This window comes from Sphaeramia orbicularis, chromosome 8 (assembly GCF_902148855.1).
Source record: "Sphaeramia orbicularis chromosome 8, fSphaOr1.1, whole genome shotgun sequence".
NCBI lineage: Eukaryota > Metazoa > Chordata > Actinopteri > Kurtiformes > Apogonidae > Sphaeramia > Sphaeramia orbicularis.
The window spans coordinates 22,456,969-22,478,283 of NC_043964.1; the positions used below are offsets into that span (position 1 = coordinate 22,456,969).

The following is a 21,315-nucleotide window of genomic DNA, read 5'->3' on the forward strand; positions in this document are numbered from 1 at the left end:
CCAATCTTGTAGAGTCCGTACACCAAGTAGTGTCCGTAAACCATATCAAAATGTGTGGGTCTAATTTTATTGTTCCTGTCAATATATGGAATTTTTCAGCACACATGCTTTGGCCACGACATATATGCAATAAACAATGCATGATTATCCTGAGTGCTGAAACATTTGTATATCTTTGTAGGCATTAAATATGGAGGCTATTAGGCTGGAGTGTCCGTACACTGAATAATTTCTGATTTGACAGGGGCAAGCCTGCGAAATTTTTAGTAGACACCATAATACAAAAATATTTTGGACTTTAAAAGAAAAATATCAGACAAATAAAATGGCCTGTCTGAATTTTTGATAGAGCATAATTATTTTTTATCTATATGTGCACCCTTTCTGGTACCCTTGATTGCAATCAGGCCGAGGTACATTCACTTCAGTCTTTAAGATGAAGATTTTACCTTAGTGGCTTTTCCATTGGACATCGGCGCAAAACCTTACCGATATTTACGAAATGTCAAAAAATAGAAGAGCATAATGTCGGATCGTCCATTAAATCACAAATGCGATGATTTGTTTATTTATTATCGCGAGACGACACAAATCATTCCATTAACATGGCGACGAACATAAATATCACGTTGATTTACAGATATATTCATTATTATTATACATTACCCCTCTATCCCGTACTAAATTTAAAAAAATTATTCAGTTTCCTGGTATGTCCACACATACCGTGCCATCTTTCTTTTAAAACTCTTCTTCTTCGCTTGTTGAAACATCCTTCAACGTCCTTTTTTCTCTAGTTGCAGAAACAGGTCTTCTCACTGCAGTTTTGTGGGATATACCAATTTCGTTACGCCCAAAAAACCACCTCTTGCCAGCACAAAAACCTTTCATCAAAAATGAGAGTTTTGGCGGAACTGTTGATTTTGCATTAGGCAAATTTTTATGCACAAGTTATATTTGTGCAATTTGAGGGTCAATGGAAAAGCGACTAGTAAGGGACAGCACAATATATTAAAACCAACCAAAACCACTGTTTTCTAACATGTTTTGTTCTTATGTGTGAAAAACAGTAGTGTTTAGTCGACTCACTTTGTCTATGACTTGCTAACAGTACCAAAAAATTGTGATTTTTCCCTTTAACCTATAAAGGCCTAATGCTAGTTTTGTGGCAATTTCCAAATGATTTTTTCCTCTATATTTAACCTTTCTTAAGTGATTTATCACTATTTATTATAATATTATCCTCTGTATTTTGTATTTTTCACTGTAAATCATGTATTTTCCTACATTTCATTTTGGTGCTCATGAAAACCCAGAGTTAATTCCAAGGTTATTATATCAAAACAGAGAAAACCACAGAAAAAGTAACTTTTTCAGCAAAGATATCAATAAGTGAAGATAAAACCAAGTGCATTCATCCACTGTCATTAATCAAACTTCATGGGTTTTACAGATGAATCAATCTTGTAGAAGATGACAGTGTTTCCACGTTCACTACAGAGCCTCTGAACGTCCAAATGGGTCATATCTGATGACCATGAAAAGATGACAAACTGCATTTTACACCAATTATTTACATGGATTGATAGGATTAGTGGATCAACAGGTGTTAAACATTTGAGTTCAGTAGATGCTTTTGGTTGCTGGTGGAGGTTTGGAGCTTTATGAGTTAAACACCTCACATGGTTTCATTTCTTTAAAGCAGTAATATAATACTCATTATCCAAACTATCAGAGCTATCGTGTCCTTGAATGCACTCACAGCTATAAAAACCACTGATGCATTACATCTTCATAAACTGTATGATTTACTGGATAAAGTGTGAAGGTCGTTACTAACACAAATTCACAGAATAGGATCATCAGGTTTTCTCCTACAAATGACAACTCGGTCTAAATAACACCATGCCTTATAATCTTCACAAGCTGAATCAGCTGATAGTTTACATTAAACCATAAATCACCCCAGTTTTCTGTACATTTGTGCTGTCAGTAGCTGAACTAAAGATCTGTTTGGAATCGTCCAAACGAGGTCAGAACTGTCACAGTTTAGTCTGAACTGTGGATCAACAAACAGCAAGTTACATAATAACATCCCATAGTAACTTTATTCCTTCATAAGCCTCATAATCAAACTCACCCATGTAGAAGAAATGCTGTTATTTCAGCATCAAACTCCATTCTTTTCATTCAGGGCTGTGTCCAGTGTAGAAAAACAACAACAACACCTCTGTTTTACTTACTTTGATACTTTCTTTGATGCTGAAAATTCTGTCTTATAGGTTCTTGTCCTCAAATCAGCCTTAGTGTTAGTTTTCAGTGCTGTCAGAAGCCACCTTTACACAGAAATCCTGTTAAAAAGGCAAGATGGTGATCCCACCTTTTTTCCACCATTGACTGATTTCCACAGCCAAGCCAAAGGAGTAACAGAGGTGAGACAGGCTGGACTGTTATGACTGTTACACAGCGGACCTACGTTCCAGAATCAAAGGGGCGGTGACACAGTGTATTATGTGCCGTTTAACTTGCTCATCGGAAATACCCAGAGTATAGCGGTGTTTCTAACCTCTCCAGAGTCTTTCACCGTTCCACAAATTATCATAGATGGCTTCTCTGCCCAAAGTGATAACAGCTCGCGGATCTTGGCGTCTACCCAGTTCAACATCTTTCTGGTCGCGTTGATGTGTTTGTTTACTGTATACGGCCTGCGCTCATTTTCAAATCCTCCTGGCGTTGGGGAGGGGTCGCACACACAATACATCATCAAAATGCCACACCTTGGTTTCAGAATGAGAGGTGTTCCTTTTACATAGCGTTCCGGAATCATGATTCCACCTTTATCTCTCTGTTACTACCTCCAGAAGCATTACCGAGCAGTAACAAAGGTGGGACCAGCTGATCCCACCATTTCGTTTACACAGATGTTGTTCCGGAATAGGGATGTAATGATATGAAAATTTCATATCGCGGTTATTGTGACCAAAATTATCACGGTTATCATTATTATCGTGGTATTGTTGAAATTGTGCTCAAAATGTTCAAAAAGTACTGATACACACAGTGAAATAATTTAACCAAGTTGTATTTTGTAAAAAAAAAAAAAAAAAAACCCAATAAAATAATTGGCACAATGTACCTTCTGTTGGCAGAAACATTCAAGTATTAATCCTTAGTGGTCTGAGCCTATTTTGGCCATTTTTCAGCCTTTTTGATTTTGTCTTTATATACTATATACAGAAATGTTTACTGTACCCATGTTTGGTATCTTTTTTTCAGCACAACTTCATTTATATCATCTGCCTGTTATTTTTTTCACTTTAACCTACAATATCAACATAAAAGTCCAGAAAACACACAAAAAATATATAAAATCCGATTTGAAAAATGTATATAATTTATTGCATAAATAACACAAAGATGCTTAACGAACCTTTTTAAAGACTTTAAAAGTGAATATTGGTTCCAAATATTAGGTATATACAATTAAAATTGTAATAAATTAAAACTATACTCAAATATTTGACATAAAAGCAGATCTTTACATAGGCGTTTTCTCCAGAAAAGTGCGGTAATCAAACACGATTATCATGATAATTAAAATTTAAACGGTAATACTAACCGTGGGCAATTTTACCGCTGTTTATCATTATACTGGTAATCATTACATCCCTATTCTGGAATAAAGGCAAAATATTCCTGTAACAGAAATGCTGTGTAAAAGGGACAAGAGACTGGCAGAGTGACTCAGTGCTCCCTCTAGTGGTCTTATACATTCACAGGAACATGTCAGTCCATGGCTATGAATAAATTCAGCTTATATTGCTGCAATACAATACACTGACCCTTTATTCAAAACACTTAGGTGATTCTTTAAGCCATTTAAAAATATACTTTTTTTAAGTATAAGAACGACATATAGCACCTTTAAATAATTACACATCTCACAAAAAAAAAAATGTTGGAGAAAAAGACTAAACTTTTCTTTAATTTCCTCTCCCATTAATCATGTAATGAGCCCAGATTTATCTTGTATCACTGGATATAAAATAGTTCAGACAACCTCCTCGTACATCAGTTACAATCATAACATACAGTAATGCTTCACTATTAATCTAATGATGTCAGATACAATTAATTATCAGAGGGACCACTACTTCAGTGCTTCAACTAGGCTGTATTTTACAAATAATACTTATATAGTATTAATTAAATAAGATTTCTCATGCAGAACTTTTACTTGTAATGGGTAATTTGTACACTGCTGTGTTGATACTGTGAGTAATGAATCATAAATCAGTTAATATAAAATGGCCACAATAAAACAGAGGAAATAAAAAAAGTGAGATGGAAGAAGAGAAGAAATTACTGTAAACAAGTGTTCAGAGAACGCAAACCTCTGCCAAGCACCCTGAATGGTGTGCATGTGTGGATCGACTATTTCTTTTTAAATTAAACAGTTTCAAGGTTGTTCCATACAACAGAAAAAGTTGAAGCTTGGTACCAGTCATGTGTATGTCAAATTATATTAAATTCCAATCAGTATTTGATAAGTTATAATGAAAAATGTGTTGTAAATGGGATTTTCAGTGTTAAATTGAAATGTCCACAGAGTCCACATTCCACAGTGGATGTAGACAATTTTGTGCCAGATACAAGATATTGTTATAAGCTACGGGTGTATCAAATTGGAGGCTAATCAGAGTCGTTTTGAATTTTTTTATGAATTTTCAAAAATTGCTCAATGATGAGAGATAGGAAAATTTGAGATTTTGTGACCTTGCTGTGACCTTGAACTTTGGCCTACTTGGCCCAAAATTTTATGGTTCGTCCCAGGGCCTAGGCCTATCTGTGGGTAAAATTTGGTAAAGATGGTTGGAATAGTTTTCCCGTAAAGCTGCTAACAAACAAACAAACAAACAAACAAACACACAAAGCAAAGTGATCACAATCCCTCCTGGCAGAGGTAATCATGGGTTATAGAAAAAAAAAGTATCTTTAGGGTATTCACTATTACCTAAATGTAATGCAGTTCTATATGTGTTTGCAAGTTTGTCAAATATATAATATATTATGGGATGAAACATTAACAGTATTGCTCATAAATGATAAAAATCATCACAAAGGATTTATTTTAATCGACTGAAAAAAACTGTATAAAAACTATTTTCCTTTTGTATGATTTAATTATCAGAGGGACCACTACTTCAGTGCTTTAACTAGGCTATATTTTACCAATAATACCTATAAAGTATCAATTAAATAAGATTTCTCATGCAGAACTTTTACTTGTAATGGGTAATTCGTACACTGCTGTGTTGATACTGTGAGGAATGAATCATAAATCAGTTAATATAAAATGGCCACAATAAAACAGAGGACATAAAAAAATGAAATGGAAGAAGAGAAGAAATTACTGTAAATCATGGATTATAAAAAAAATAAGTATCTTTAGGGTATTCACTATCACCTAAATGTAATGCAGTTCTCTGTGTTTGCAAGTGTGTCAAATGTATAATATATTATGGAATGGGACATTGACAGTATTGCTCATAAATGATAAGAATAATCACAAAGGATTTATTTTAATCTACTGAAAAAACAACAGTATAAAAACTATTTTCCTTTCGTATGATTTAATCCTATAAAATCCATTTTGTGCATCTGTGTGCATGTGTATATGTGTGTGTGTGTATGTATGTGTGTGTGTGTGTGTGTGTGTGTGTGTGTGTGTGTGTGTGTGTTTGTGTGTGCGTGTGTGATTTTGGAGGAAGTGGATTTGGAGGCAGAAAAGGGGAGACAGTGACATCACACCTTACGTTTGAGGTTACACCTACTGACGCAGTCATGATGATTACAACTGCAACTCAAGTATTATCATTACTGTTACATAAAGCGGAAAAAAATGACACAAGCAGAGGAGCGCAAAACTATGATATCATTGACAATAAAAAATAAATAAATAAATAAATAAAAAAAGAGAGAGAGAAGGTTCATTAACTGCGTCTTCAATCATTTTGGTTTCATTGTTTGGATCAAAGTGGCTGCAAAGTTCATGGAGTGAATCTGAAGCTGTTTCACCTTGTTTTTTTTTTAGGAGACATTTCAGTTCTAATCTGCAGGACTGAACATTAGATCATGAGTGTTTTCATGTCACTGGTGGGTAAAAGTCAGCTGTACTTGCCTTGGATGACATGGGCTGGATGGACATGGTGCTTGGAGAGCGCTGGAGCTGCGGGTCGCTCTCCATCTCATTGTTTTCAGTCATCATCGGTGTTGGGGATGAACCGGTCAGCCTTTACACAGACAGTGAAAAAAAAGAAAAAAGTTTCAACTCCTCAAAGTGTGTCCTCTGTGTAAAAAATCTCCAGCTATAGCCATACAAAAGCGTGACAAAGTGTGACAGATCCACATCACAGGGATCGGTGCGCGCAGCGAGGTGAACGTCTCAGAGCCATTTGTCTTCCACAGAACCTCTAGGTTTAGGTAAAAACTGACAACAAAACAGGTAGAATTATAGATTTGGAGACACGTTTCGCTGGAGCTATAGCAGAATAAGCATTGAGCAAAGGATTAAACGTCGACTATGGCTTTTTTTTAGTGTCTCTTGACGCGCATCAGACAGCTCCAATATGGCACAATCCCGTCCTCCAATTCTTTAAAAAAGGTGTGAAACAGTAGAACACCGGTGTAAAAATGTCAGCTTAATCTAATCAGACGGCAAAAAAAGATGAGTTTGTGATATTGGAAGCACTCGCTAGATGTAAATCCAAAGCGAAATGTGCCTTCCACCAGCGCACAGACTTAAATTTAAGCGCAATCTGAGGCACGCCTTCCTGCGCGTCTGAGGCGCATGATTGGGGCAATTTTTACAACTGTGCCAGGATTCATTTAGAGCAAATCTGGATTCATGGGTGTGGGCGTGGGGCTTTTTTAACCCCCCAAATATAGAATGGGCTGTCAGTATATATACACAGATGATTTTCTCTGAGGATATGAGTGAAAAAAAATCAAGATGTTCCTTATGTGTCCATGCAGCCGCAGCCTTGTATGTCAAAGCTGGCATAAAGCAAAAACATTTATGATGAAGAAACTGCCAGTGCGGCTGCTGCTTTACATTTAGTGTAAACTCACACCTACCTACCGCAGACACACGTCTATAATAAACCAAATAGCCAAGCAATAATATTATGAGATGCTCAAGGTAAAAAACAAAACAAAACATGTGGCTCATTTGTCAGGGAGCTGTTGAAGTGGAGAAGTTGGTGATGGTGAAGGTTGTTGTTGTTGAAGTTTCTGCTGCAGGTTTGATGAAGCGGTGACTCAGAGCAGTCATCTTCTCCTTGAGCAGAAAAATGACCTATTTGGAAGGAGTTGGACTACTTTGAGTTCGCCTCAGAGTTTGGCGAAAGGTGCTTTTGTCTGTGACTCAACTGCAGTTTAACAGAATCATTCGTTCAGTGTCATTTCCACCTGCTCTTTGAAATACTTACAGTAGAACCAAGCATTCAGGTGCCAGTGATGGATAGAAAAGACAGGAGGTAGTGCATGGTTTAACCCTCTGGTATTCGGGTGTGCCTTTTAGGCACACTTTGCACTTCATTTTAAAAAACCTCATTATTTTTCACAATTTAAATAAGGTTAGAATACAAAAGTTGTTCATTTTTGCATGATCTTTAAAATTCTGGCCATCAACTAAAATGTGCACATTGTAAAGAAAAGAAAATTACAAGACTAGCATCTGTCTCCCAAGTGTGCCTAAAACGCACTATTTCCTTTCATTTGATATGTATGATTAGGGCTGACCTTGATTTACTAAAATAAAATCAAATTAGAGCAGAAAAATAAATCAATATATAATATTTTATAGTTTGATTTATAGGTGTGCCTTTTTGGCACACTTGGTGACAGATGCTAGTATTTATGAACATTTGACCTAGCGCCAAAAATAATAATGCAAATTAACCAGTGTTGGAGTTAATCAGTGACATATGCCAGGCTGCAAAAATCCACTTTTTATGTAGTATATTGGAAAAAACTTTTTTTTTTTTTCTTTTTGTACCCCCCCCCCCCAAACATTTTTTTGTTTACAATACAAACACAGCATTCAAAGGGTTAAAAAATATGACAATTATTGAGTATTTGGTATTTTTATTTATGCCACAAGTTGATGAAATGGAAAAAAGTGTAAAAGAATTAAAAACAAACTGCATGAAATTTTTTTTTTTACATTATTCCACAAGTGTGCAAAAAAGGCACACTTGGTGCTTAGTAAGGGCCTTGTGGACGGGCGACAGATGCTGGTATTTTTGAACATTTGACCTAGCGCCAAAAATAATACTGCAAATTAACCAGCGTTGGAGTTAATCACTGACATATGCCAGGCTGCAAAAATCAAATATGTGATCCACTTTTTATGTAGTGTATTGAAAAAAAAATGTTTTTTGTGCTTTTTGCATCCAAAAAAAAAATGGTTTGTTTACATTACAAACACAGCATTTAAAGGGTTAAAAAATGTGACAATTATTGAGTATTTGGTATTTTTATTTACGCCTCAAGTTGATGAAATAGAAAAAAAAGTGTAAAAGAATTAAAAACAAACTGTATGAAAATTTTTTTGACATTATTCCACAAGTGTGCGAAAAAGGCACACTTGGTGCTTAGTAAGGGCCTTGCTGGACGGGATACCAGAGGGTTAAAGATGTACTGAAATGAAACCATGTGAAAAATCTAGAGGGAAATAAAACACCCTTTGGTGGAGCTGAAAAGTTCGGAAAAGATAAGATTTATTGATCCTCTAACAGGGAACAAAAGGTTTAATCCTCAAAATATAATGTGTTGTATTCTAAAAGCTTGTGTATTATTGTCGATTATAAAATATTCATCAAAAGTGGTTTAAATATGCACATAATTATTTTCCACTCTGTACAAAAATCTCATCTGTAACGTGTCCAAGTAGATGCCATTTCTGATGAGCGTGACTCATTTAAAGCAGTTGAAGTCATAAGATCCATGAATTTATTACACTTTAGATGAAAGTGAATAAACTAGTGTAATTTCAGATTCAGCTGCTGATTTTTTTAACCGCCTAAAGCAAAAGACAAGGTTACAAATGCTATTTCCCATGGGTTACATTATATTAAAGCTGCAGTGTTTGATTTTTTTTTTTTTAATAGCTTCACTGGGAAATTAAACTGTTATTTTCCAGGGTATTGAAGTTAAAGTGGTTTGAGAGAATATGAGACTTCAGCGCCTATTCTTCACTAGTGTTTTCAGGCTGTAAATAAGAAAATCATGGATGTTTTAATATGGATAAGGAGTTAAATGTGTGACTGACAGCTGTATTTGCCCAATCACTGATCAGATTCTCTCAGACATGACCTGGACGTGATGCTATCGTTCTATTCCATCACCTGGTTTTAGATTTGGTCTTTTAATTTGGACTGCAGAAGGAAGGTGTGTATTTGCCTCCTGATTTTAACTCCTGCAGCTTTAAGAACACAGGCAGTTTCCATGAACTAGTTGCTGTTTAAACTTTACATATAACCTTTCCTAAGTGATTTATCACCATTTACTTTAATATTATCCCCTGTATCTTATATTTTTCTGTAAAAATCATGTATGTTTCTGCATTTAATTTACTGATCATGCAGATGCACAAAGAATGACAGAGTAGATTGAATCATTTTTATATCAAAACAGAGCAAACTGGGGAAAAGTGACTTTTTTTTCGGCAAAATACATCACCAGATGAACATAAAAAGTGCCTGTATCCAGTCATTTGTCAAACTTGAAGGGTTTAACTGGTGAGGCAATATTGCACACTGCAAATTATTGGGCTCTTACCAAGATTAAAAAAACCCAAAAAAATTTAGATTTAGAAGTGTTAGATAATTTGCCTTGTGTTAAGAGATAATTTCTTATTTCAAGCGTTTGCCTGTACATATGCTTATTCTTAATTCAAGAAATCTTGTCAAGTGAATTATCTTGTTGCATGGACAGATATTTCACTTTTTTTAGTACCTTTTTCCTCAGATTTCATGTTTTTATCTTGTTTTTAGATACCCCTTTTTTGCAGTGCAGAAGATGACAATGTTTCCATGTTCATTACGGAGGCACTGAATGTCCAAACATGTCATACCTGATGACAATGAAAAGCTGAGAAACTGCATTTTAGCTGAATTATTTAAATGCATTGATAGGATTAGTGGATCAGAAGTTAAACATTTTAGATCAGTAGATGCTTTTTAGGTCATTGGGGGGTTTGTTCTCCAACCCCCAGGCCATTACCTCAGTTTCCTTTTAGCAACTTTGAACTAATTGTGTGTGAGACCACATTTAACCCATCAGACCCAGTGCTACTTTTATGGTAGTTCCAAAATGATTTTTTTCCCTCTATATTTAACATTTCTTAAGTGATTTGTCACCATTTATTATGAAATAATCCACTGTATTTTGCATTTTTCCAGTGAAAATCAGGTATTTTCCAATAACTACTTTACCGATAATAAAAACTACAAAAAAGTTCAGGATATTTCATTTCTTTCTTGTCTTTTTTTTGTCATTTTTGACATTTGTAAATAAAACTGTCTGGTCATTAAAAAATATGTTTCAATTCAATTCACACACAAAAAAGTAAAAAGCACTGTGCAAGAATCCCAACTGAAAAAAATAGCTAAAAAATTAAAAATCTTAACTTTTTGTTTGTAGTGTACAGGGTGGGGAAGCAAAATTTAAAATATTTTGAGGCAAGGATTGAAAGACAGTGTATGACCAATTAGTTTATTGAAAGTCATCAGAATTTATTTGCCACAAGAAAATTTACATAATAGAAAATGTTTTTATTCTATGTGTCCTCCTTCTTTCTCAATAACTGCCTTCACACGCTTCCTGAAACTTGCGCAAGTGTTCCTCAAATATTTGGGTGACAACTTCTCCCATTCTTCTTTAATAGTATCTTTAAGAAAGTCGACATTGCTGTGTGATGTTCTATTGGTAGCATGTTCTAAAACACCCCAAATAGCATAATCCAGAGGGTTTAGATCTGGGCTAGAAGGCGGCCATAAACATGATTCCCAAAAATTGCTAAAGTTGGATTTGTTGCCGTTGTCAACAAGTGTTTTGGTGTTCTTGTGTAAGATTTTAACTTCAAATCATATTTTACTGTATTTCTAACGGTCTTGTTTACCTCAAGTTCAATTGCCATTTTTCTCATGGATTTGGTTGGATCCTTTAGAATTTTGGATTTGAGAGCTTTAATAAAAGCTTTGGTACGTTTTGTTGGTGCTTCCTCCACTTCCAGACTTTCTCGTAATAGTTTTGCTCATAGTCATTCTCTTCTTTACATTATAAACAGTCTTTATGGACACTCCAACTATTTTTGAAATCTCCTTTGGTGTGACGAGTGCATTCAGCAAATCACACACTCTTTGACATTTGCTTTCCTGATTACTCATATGGGCAAAAGTTTCTGAAAAGGTATGGATAATAGTGTTAGGTATGATTATGACATCAATATATGTTTGGTTTCAAAACAACTGACGTAGTGCCTGCTGAGAAAAAAACAACTAAATGTTCATTGTAAATTTTGCTTCCCCACCCTGTAGATGTTCATAAAAGCTCAGATTAAATGTGAGGGTTATTATACCAAAAAAGTGAAAAAAAGTGTTTGTTTTTTTTCAGGAAAATCTATCATTAACTGAACATAAAACAACTGTCTCCATCCACCGTCACTGATCGACTCCATGGGTTTTACTGGTGAATCAATGTTATAGAAGATGACGGTGTTTCCATGGTAACTACGGAGCCTCGGAACATCCAAATGGGTCATATCTGATGACCATGAAAAGATGACAAACTGTATTTTACACCAATTATTTACATGTATTGATAAGATTAGTGGATCAACAGGTTTTATACATTTTAGATCAGTAGATGGTTTTAGACAATGGGGATGTTTGGGTCTTTATGGGTTAATAAGCAGGAACACATCCTGTCACCAAATCTTAATTTAGACACAATTTGATTACATAATACTAGACAAAATGCATTAAGTCCTACCAAGGGAGAATGACTTCTTGTGGTACTGAGCAAAGCATATTAGAATTGTAATTTTACTGTTATGTAATACATAGTCAGAGGCTTAGTTTGAGTCTTACCATGCGGAATAAGCCTTTTATTGACAAAAAAAGAGCAAATATGCTACTAAAATATACAAGCAGCTAGTTGCTTAATACAAAGTGTTACCTGTGTGACTGAATATGACACAGTTCAGAATAAGATGCAGAGAGGGTCTTATCTCCAAGAGAATATACTGTCAAATGTGATTAATATTTCTCTCTATCTACAGTGCATTTCTTCACCTAAGCCTGACATCAAAGTTCGCTCTAAGCTGTCAGAAAGTCTTTGGGCGTGGGTGTGTTAGAGAATGGAGAGGGATAAAGACAAAAGGGGGAGATCTACTGTTATCTCATTAATTATTTCTTCACTCAGAAACCAAAGCAGATAGCAGAGTGAGCAGTGAAAGAGAGGATCTGCACAAAAAAAAAAAAAGTCAAGTCAAAAGTTGTCAAGTGTACAGCAGCAGGGTTGTGGTTAAAAATAAACAGAAACACAGTGTCTTAGTGGGATGATGTGCAGTGAGCTGTGATCTGTGTTCAGACCCAGAAAACAGAAAAGGCTTGTAAAAAAAAAAAACAAAAAAAAAAAAACTGCTGAAGGAGGGGAACGGTCTTAAAATTCTTCCTCTGAGCCGCCCACCTTTCATCCCCTAGGTGCTGAAACATGGCAGCTAAAAATGAACAACAGAACAGGAGGGAAAATGCATTGATCCCAGAGTGATTTAGAGAACAGAGAAACAATCGGAGGATGAGAGGGACAGAATGAGTCCCATGCGGCGGAAGACAAATCCCAGCCATGACAGCGGTCGTCATGGTGCAGTCACAGGACCGGTGCAGATGGATGAATTGATACTGAATGCTCATCTGATGTGAGCACGTCAGCACAAATACAGAGCTCCCAAAGTGTCCCAGGGTCATATTCTAAAACCACAAGCACCCTTCTGACAAGAGATGTGCTCTTTAGATGAGCTGTTTGTTCTCAGAGTGATGTAAGAGCCATTTCATGTTAAGTAGGTTAGTGCCTTGATGATAATTCACCAAAAAGAACAAATTCCTCATCATTTCCTTCAGGCTGGCAAGATATTCTGATAAATTACACTTAAAAGCCTGCGCTGATCGATTGACAAAATCCATCCCCAGTGACTGGAGATTTCATTTTGGTTGTCAAATAAATGTGCATAACACAGGGTCTGATTTGACAGGTTAGAGCACATTCTGTTTTAACCATAGGGAGGGGGCTCACAGAAACACTCTGAAATTCAAAATTTCAACCTTAGTGTGCTATTGGAGGACATAAGACTTTATTACTTTTGTGAAATTTTTCTTTTTTTTGTTGTTATGCAGAAAATCAAGGTCAGTCAAGTTACCGTATTTGATTCCTTGCCCATATGTGACAAAAAAAAAAATCCAAGAAGTATACAGTCGCGGAAAAAAATTATTAGACCATTCCTTGTTTTCTTCAATTTCTTGTTCATTTTAATGCCTGGTACAACTAAAGGTACATTTGTTTGGACAAATATAATGATGCCAACAAAAATAGCTCATAAGAGTTTAATTTCAGAGCTGATATCTAGCCATTTTCCAGGTTTTCTTGATCATAACCAAAATGATTTAAGTTCTTACATCAGTATCTACGGCATTGTACTGCCAAAAACAGTGCTTTTAGACATTCCATGTTTTCTTTTCTGTCTGTTTTAGTCACATGATTCACACAGGAGTTAGTACTTGATTGCATAACCGTTGTTTTTGATGACTTTTGATGGTCTAATATTTTTTTCCGCAGCTCTATGTATACATATCCCTCTCTGCTATATATAAATTTATCCACAATAATTATTAGACAATTGATATGAACTCACTTTGAGCTACATTGACTTGACAGTGGCAGAATAATGGTCAGAACCAATTTTTCCCCACAAACCTCCACCTAGTGAATGAAAATGACACCATATGAACTCTGGATGGTAGCCAAAGAAAATGGACATTTGTAACATGATCAATATGAACCAAATTGTATCTCAATCAGCCTATTATTGCTTGATTTATGCCCAAAAAACTGATTTTCAAGTAAAGTGCCCCCATTTGGATGCTTTACAATACTATAATACTAGAGAAGCTGAAATCGATAGGGTTCTTCCACTAGGGGTCCCCTATGTTGGTTATCAAGGGAGAAGAAATCCAAACAAATCTGTCCTAGCTATTGCATTCACACGAAGGATATCTGGGATCCGGAGGCGGTGTTCGGGGTAAAATCATTATATCCCCAAAACTCAATTTTGGGGATATAAAAATACAAGAAAAAGTCATGTAATGAAGATCAATAAAGTTAGAGTATTTGGTTCTTTGCCTTTATGTGGCAAAAAAAAAAAAAAAAAAAAAAATCCAAAAAGTATATATAAAAAATGCAAGAAAAAACTTGTAATGTGAAAAGAAACATGCATTTTAGAACATTAGAACATCACTTTTACAACATAAGTGCTGATCCAGACCCCTGTCCACATCCACATTATCCCTTCGAACATCATTCCTTACATTAGTACCATTACTTCATGGTACCTAACAAAGCAGGTACACTCACTGTTCATGCAGAGGTGGACCTTACAGACCCTGTAGACCCCATTGGACCTGAGATTGACGCCTCACGGTAACTGTTGCTGTCACTCTCTAGTCCAGGGGTATTCAAATCCAGTCCTCCAGGGCCAGTATCCTGCATGTTTTAGATATTTCCCTCTTCCAGCACACCCGCTTCAATTAATCAGCTCATCATCAAGCTCTGCAGAAGCCTGATAACGATGTAATGGCTTCCAGGTGTGATGGAAAAGGGAAAGATCTAAAACATGCAGGATACCGGCCCTCGAGGACCGGATTTAAATACCCCTGGTCTAGTTACTTGCCCGATAAAGGGTTATCATGCATTTGTTTGATATAACACATAGATGAATCAAATGTATATCTCCTCCTGGTTGGTTTATGTATTGTAGATAATATTATATTGCAGTGATGCAGAAAAGGCAGCAGAAGTGGTTAAGAATGTGTGTATGTGCACAGATTCACACTTCTTTATGATTTATAGATACAGTCTATTGTAAATTAGGTCACAACAGTTTTCTGTGTCCCCAGAAAAATGTTTGGGAAAACGATTCTTCATAGTGTGGTGTACGGACAAATTAGGACTCGCACTTGACAAGAGGAGGAAGAAATCTTAATATCTTATGCCATCAGGTGCCATTCAACCCCATGCAGCCGGAACAGCTTCAGTACTTCGGCACTGATCCTCTTAGAGAGCAGGTAGTGAAGACATTTAACAAAACACGCCTGTAGGCTCCAACCACCATGATTTTCTTGAAAAAAATCACTATGTAAGGCATAGGTTTCAAACTCATTTTCCTTCAGGGGCCGATTTGATTCAGCCCAATTTGATTTGAAGTGGGCTGGACCAGTAAAATAATAGCATAATAACATATAAATAATGACATCTCCAAATATTTATCTTTTAGTGTAAAGAAAAAAAAACATTAAATTAGGAAAATACTTACTTTTATAAACTATCCAAACAAAAAAGATGTGAATAACCTGAAAAAACTGAAATTTCCTAAGAAAAATAAGTGCAATTTTAAGAGTATTATTCCTAAACTTATCATTTCTACATGTGCATTATGGATCAGATCTACAAAGACACTAAACACTGAGGAACAGGCAGAAAATAGTTAAAATTGTGCTTAATTTTCTTTAGACACTTCAGGTTGTTCATATTTGTTCAGGTTATTCACATTTGATTGTTACAGGATAGTTTGTAAATGTAAATATTTTCATAATTTAATGTTATTTTTGGCACTAAAAGAAAAAAAACTGAAGTTGTTAATTCAAGATTTTTTGCTTAATTCAAGATTTTTTTGCTAGATTTAAGATTTTTTTGTGGCTTAATTCAAGATTTTTTTTACCTAATTGAAGATTTTTTTTTTTTGGCTTAATTCAAAATTTTTTCCTTAATTCAAGCTAATTTTTTCTGGTTAATTCAATTCAAGACTGTGGAATTTTTGACTTTGCAAAAACATCCCACGGGCCAGATTGGAACCTTTGGAGGGCCGCATTTGGCCCCCGGGCCGCATGTTTGAGACCCCTGATGTAAGGTAATGTGTTTGGGTAAAGCCATATTCCTCATGATCGCTTTGGTCTGTGCAAAATAAAGCCTCATGAATCTGTTTCACAGAAATGACTCTTTAAAAAAAACAAAAAGAACAAACTCATGTTAAAAGGCTCTAGAGTGGAAGAACACTTTGCACATTTATTAGACAGGTGCGTAGGAGTGGATTGAAAAGTTGCAAAAATATTCCTGTGCGGCATCTAACTTGCAATGATGTATTTATTACGGTGTTTTCTATTCAGGATCTTTGTCGAGCGAATGGTTTGTGACATCTTCAACGAGGAGCGGCTGCCAATCTTCTACTTGTGTAATAGGAAAGCATCAATCATCATCAGTATCAATTTACCATATGACAGGCTTAGAAGCTGTACAAGGAGTGAGAACAGTAACAGTGTGTGCTACAAAAGCTACAAGAATGAAACAACCTGCATGGAATTGAACATAAATGCACCAAAGAGTTGCAAAATACGAATAGTAAAAAATCACCCGATGAAGATCTTGAGCAATTTTTGCACCATTTAACGCTCAAAGACCTAAAAATCCACCAGCGACCAAAAGCATCTACTGATATAAAATGTCTAAAAACCTCTGAACCATTAATCCTGTCATTCCATATAAATAATTCAGGCAAAATGTAGTTTCTCAGCTTTTCATCGTCATCAGATTAGACCCTTTTAGACGTATTGAACATGGAAACTCCGTCATTTTCTGCAACATTAATTCACCAGTAAAACCCATATACTTTGACAAATGACAGTGGCAGTAGACACTTATTTTTCTATTCATCTGATATTGTATTTTGCTGAAAAAGTCATTTTTTCTTCAATTTCCTCTGTTTGGATACAATAGTGATTAAAACTTGCCTGTTTTTTTTGTGCATCTGCATGATCAGTGAGGTCTTAAATTTGGAAACATACATGATTTTTACGAAACAAACAAACAAACAAACAAGTGGTGCCAGGCACAACAAACCACACCCCTTACACATATTTCACCCATTATAAGTTAATGGGAAGATTTTAAAAATTCATAGAAAATTTGAACTTTGACCTACTTTTCCCAAAATGTAATCCCATCTGTTCTGGGTCACTGGCAATCTATAAACTGAAGGTTTGGTATGAATTGGTATGAATTCAACCAATAGTTTTGCTGCTACAGACATTTTAAATTCCGTCCATTATAAGTAAATGGGGAAGAAAAAAAAAGATTTTAAAAATTAAGAAAAAATTTTAACTTTGACCCACTTTTCTCAAAATGTAAGGAGATCTATTCTGGGTCACTGGCAATCTATAAACCAAATTTGGTAAGAATTCAACCAATGGTTTTGCTGCTAGAGTGTTAATGAACAAACTGAACCAAAAAAAATACCCTTTGCCTCCCATTTGGGTGGTGGGATAAAAACAGATTAAAGCAAAATGCTGATGATAACATAAATGGTGATAAACCACTTAGGAAAGGTTATATACAGAGGTAACCCAACGCAAAAAAAACTTAACATAAAATGCATGGGTTCTTTAAAAAGTGAAGAGTTGAAATCAGGAATCAAATACACACCATCCATCTGCAGATCTCTCCTCTCAGTCAAAAATAAAAGCCTAAATATATATATAAAATGACAGAATAGAGCAGTAACATCACGTCCAGGTCACGTCTGAAAGCATCTGATCAGTTATTGGTAAATACATCTGTCAATCACATATTTACCTCCCTAGGCTATCTGTCTGAAAACATTTGGATTTCTCTTGACAGTGATTGTAGACACTTTATGTTCAGTTAACAGCATATTTTTCTTCGGTTTTCTCTGTTTTCATATAATAACCTTAGAATTTACTCTGAACTTTTATGAACATCCATATATTCAGTAAAATAAATAGATAATATTACAATACATGGTGAGAAAAATTAATTTGGAAGAAACAAAAAAATAGTTGTAGTCCTTTAAGGGTTAACAGCAACATCTTCCAAAAGATATTCTGTGATTGATGATGGGAATGAAAGGCCAGAGTACATGATTCACAACATTTTCATTCTTATCTAACCATTCAGTGAACCCTCATGGCCTACAGGTGCAGGAATCATTCACAACCATTAGGTTTTCATGTAATTTGTCCAGATTCTACAAGAAGTAGGTCGATTGGAAAAAGGAGACACAACAGTAGTGACGCTGGGACAAAAATAACAATATTTAAACAGAAAACGACAGAACGACTGCGTCAGAAGTGTTTGTTCAGGGAACGGTTTGTCTCCACTAACAGGGAGCTGCTGTAGTAGAGCATCATCCAGTGTTGAAAATAGGATTTAGAGCCCCTGTAAGAGCCACAGTGTAATTTAATTTTCAAAGAAAGAGCTGAATTGGCATTATGTGAACAGCTGAAAGGATCCTGAATCCTGCACCCAGCTGAGAGCAGAAACCAGAGCAGCAATAATGGAGGAGTCCCAACTGGCCCACTGCTGCCATCTACTGCTCATATCCAACAGTGATCACACATTAACGGGTTTGCATCATCTCTAAATGTGTTTTAGAAAAGAGCATATGCAGATCTAATCAGCCAAAACACACAACAGGAGTAAATACTTTGACAATACAACATGTTTGACCGCATGAAACACTAGAAAATATGAAATATTAGTATGGTTCAGCCTTAATTTGAGCTATTCTTTTCTCCAATTATGAGAAAACAAAGCACACTGTACTTTGTGCCTTCACTTTTTATGAAATACATGATTGGAATACTGTAAAAATAAATTTTCTAACAAGGCATCCCTCATTTTATTCTCAAGTGTGTTTTTTTTTTTTTTTTCATATTAGACAATATTGATACATATCACGATATAAATCAAATATCACTATTTTTGTCAAGCTTAAATTTTCCATTAGTCATAAGTTAGTTGTGAAGACATCAGAAGGTTATTTTTGATTTAAATATAATTTAATTTCTGTCAGAGGTTGAACGTGACAGATGTGCTAAGGAACATTATACAGCAGTGTCAGATAAATAAAACAAGTCCATATATTTAAAACTAAACTAAAAGTCTGACCAGCAGGCAAAAGCTTTCAAGTTTTAAAAGAGAACACAAACAAAACAGACCGTCTTCACCAAACAATGCCGGTGTTGTGCCAAGGTACACATCCCCGCTCAGAATTGTTTCCCCGACTGCGGGAGCATAATTTCTTCTTTTTATCTCATAATTTTGACTTTTTATCTCATAATTATGGCTTTTTATCTGATAATTTCAACTTTTTATCTCATAATTATGGCCTTCTTATCTCATAATTATGACTTTTCATCTCATAATTTTGACTTTATTTCATAATTGTGACTTTTTATCTTATAATTTTGACTTTATCTCATAATTATGACTTACCATGGGGATATTTATTTTTTTCAGAAGAACAGGCTTCCTACGTATGGAAGCCTGTTTCTACTGCTGAAAAAAAATCCCAATGGTAAGTCATAATCATGAACTAAAAAGTCTAAATTATGCTCCGGAAGCCAGAGGAAACAATTCTGAGCAGGGATAATGCTGCGTTCCAGACCACCTGTTACTCGAGTTTTTCCAACCTTCTACCAGTGAAAATGCACTGGAATGGCAGTCAAACCTGTGACTTTCCACCCGTGAACTCGTAGTAGATCGATGTACTCCCAGTTCCGAGCTCTGATGTCACGCAGCCCGTGAAACAACAGTGGCAGCCTCCATGGATGTGGTGTTTATGCAAACTGTTTATTAAAACAAGGTACTGCTCTGACATTATTTATCGGCAAATGCTCTGCATAATCAGCAGCTACTCTAGCGTTAGCTAGTTTTCAGTCCATTGAATGAGAGAATAAACTAATACCAAATACGTATCCAAATATACAAATAACATAACATAAAAGGTAGAACAGCTTGTCTTGACTTATGCACCGTTTTTACTCCTCTGTTTCCTTCAAATAAGCAAAGAACAAGCACCTCTGGTGATAAAAATGATCGTAAATGAGCCTAAGAAGAACTTATAATTGACTTTAGGAAGAAAAAGGATGTACACAGGCCATTGGGCATAGGTGGTGAAGATGTGGAGAGGGTGGCAAGTGTGAAATTCCTGGGCACCCACATCACAGAGGACCTTAAATGGACTGTTAACACCAACATGCTGGTAAAAAAGGCACAGAAGAGGCTATACTTTCTGAGAACGCTCAGGAAGATTAACCTTTCCCAACATCTACTTGTGTCTTACTACCGCTACACCATTGAGAGCGTCCTGACCTGTAGGATCCTGACATGGTATGGGAGTAGCTCTGCAGCAGACAAGAAGGCTCTGCAGAGGATCATAAAAGCTGCACAGAACATTACTAACTCCCAACTCCCTGCCCTGAGTGACATCTTCTCTTCTCGCTGTATGCAGAAGTCCCGCAACATCCTCAAAGACCCCTTCCACCCTGCCCACCACCTCTTTGAACTACTGCCATCTGGAAAGAGATACAGATCTATAAAAACACGCACCACACGATTTCAGAGCAGTTTTTACCCCACAGCCATAACTATACTAAACAATGAACTCAACCACTAAAGTACAGACATTTTTTAATTGCACTATTTTGTACATTGCACTGTATACACTGGCACTGACGGGATGTGTGTGTGATGTATTGCTGTGTGATAAAGAAGGAAGTGGATGTGTGAGGGAATGAATGTGTGGATGTTGATATGTGAGTGATGCATATTTGTTTTTATATTTTGTTTTTATTATACATTTATATTTTATAGTTATTAATACTATTTATTACTATTGCTATTTTATGAGTCCGTATCCTGATAGTGCACCTGAATTTCATTGTACATTCTGTATAATGACAATAAAGTATCTTATCTTATCTAACGTACGGTCCACCATGCTGGTTTGTTTACATCTAGCTACCACAATTCCTTGCACTCAAACAATTTGGTGTGACTTGCCTGGAATGTTACAAAGTCGTGAGTAGTGGTTTGGAGTTGTGACTTACGGGCTCAAAAACCGGCCTGGAACTCAGCATAAGTACCTTGGCACAACATCAGGTATAGAGGTAATGCACATAC

The 21,315-nt window shown here is 35.8% G+C and overlaps 1 protein-coding gene and 1 long non-coding RNA gene across 3 annotated transcripts in view; one reads left to right on the plus strand and one right to left on the minus strand.

Annotated features, from left to right (window-relative positions):
- The window catches only part of LOC115424530 (SH3 and cysteine-rich domain-containing protein 2-like), a 66,886-nt gene extending 60,084 nt beyond the window's left edge, over nucleotides 1-6,802 (minus strand). The window contains exon 1 of one of the 2 annotated variants that reach the window (XM_030141858.1): nucleotides 6,182-6,802. In XM_030141858.1, coding sequence (XP_029997718.1) covers nucleotides 6,182-6,268 — 87 coding nt within the window. In that variant the 5' untranslated portion in view covers nucleotides 6,269-6,802. The remainder of the gene's footprint in view (nucleotides 1-6,181) is intronic. The other variant, XM_030141859.1, reaches the window with a different exon arrangement.
- LOC115424531 (uncharacterized) lies at nucleotides 1,132-20,583 on the plus strand. The gene is made up of 4 exons (XR_003936093.1): nucleotides 1,132-1,254; nucleotides 5,030-5,037; nucleotides 12,303-12,312; nucleotides 20,566-20,583. It is a non-coding gene; the product is annotated as an uncharacterized LOC115424531 (long non-coding RNA).
- Nucleotides 20,584-21,315: the final 732 nt, after the last annotated feature.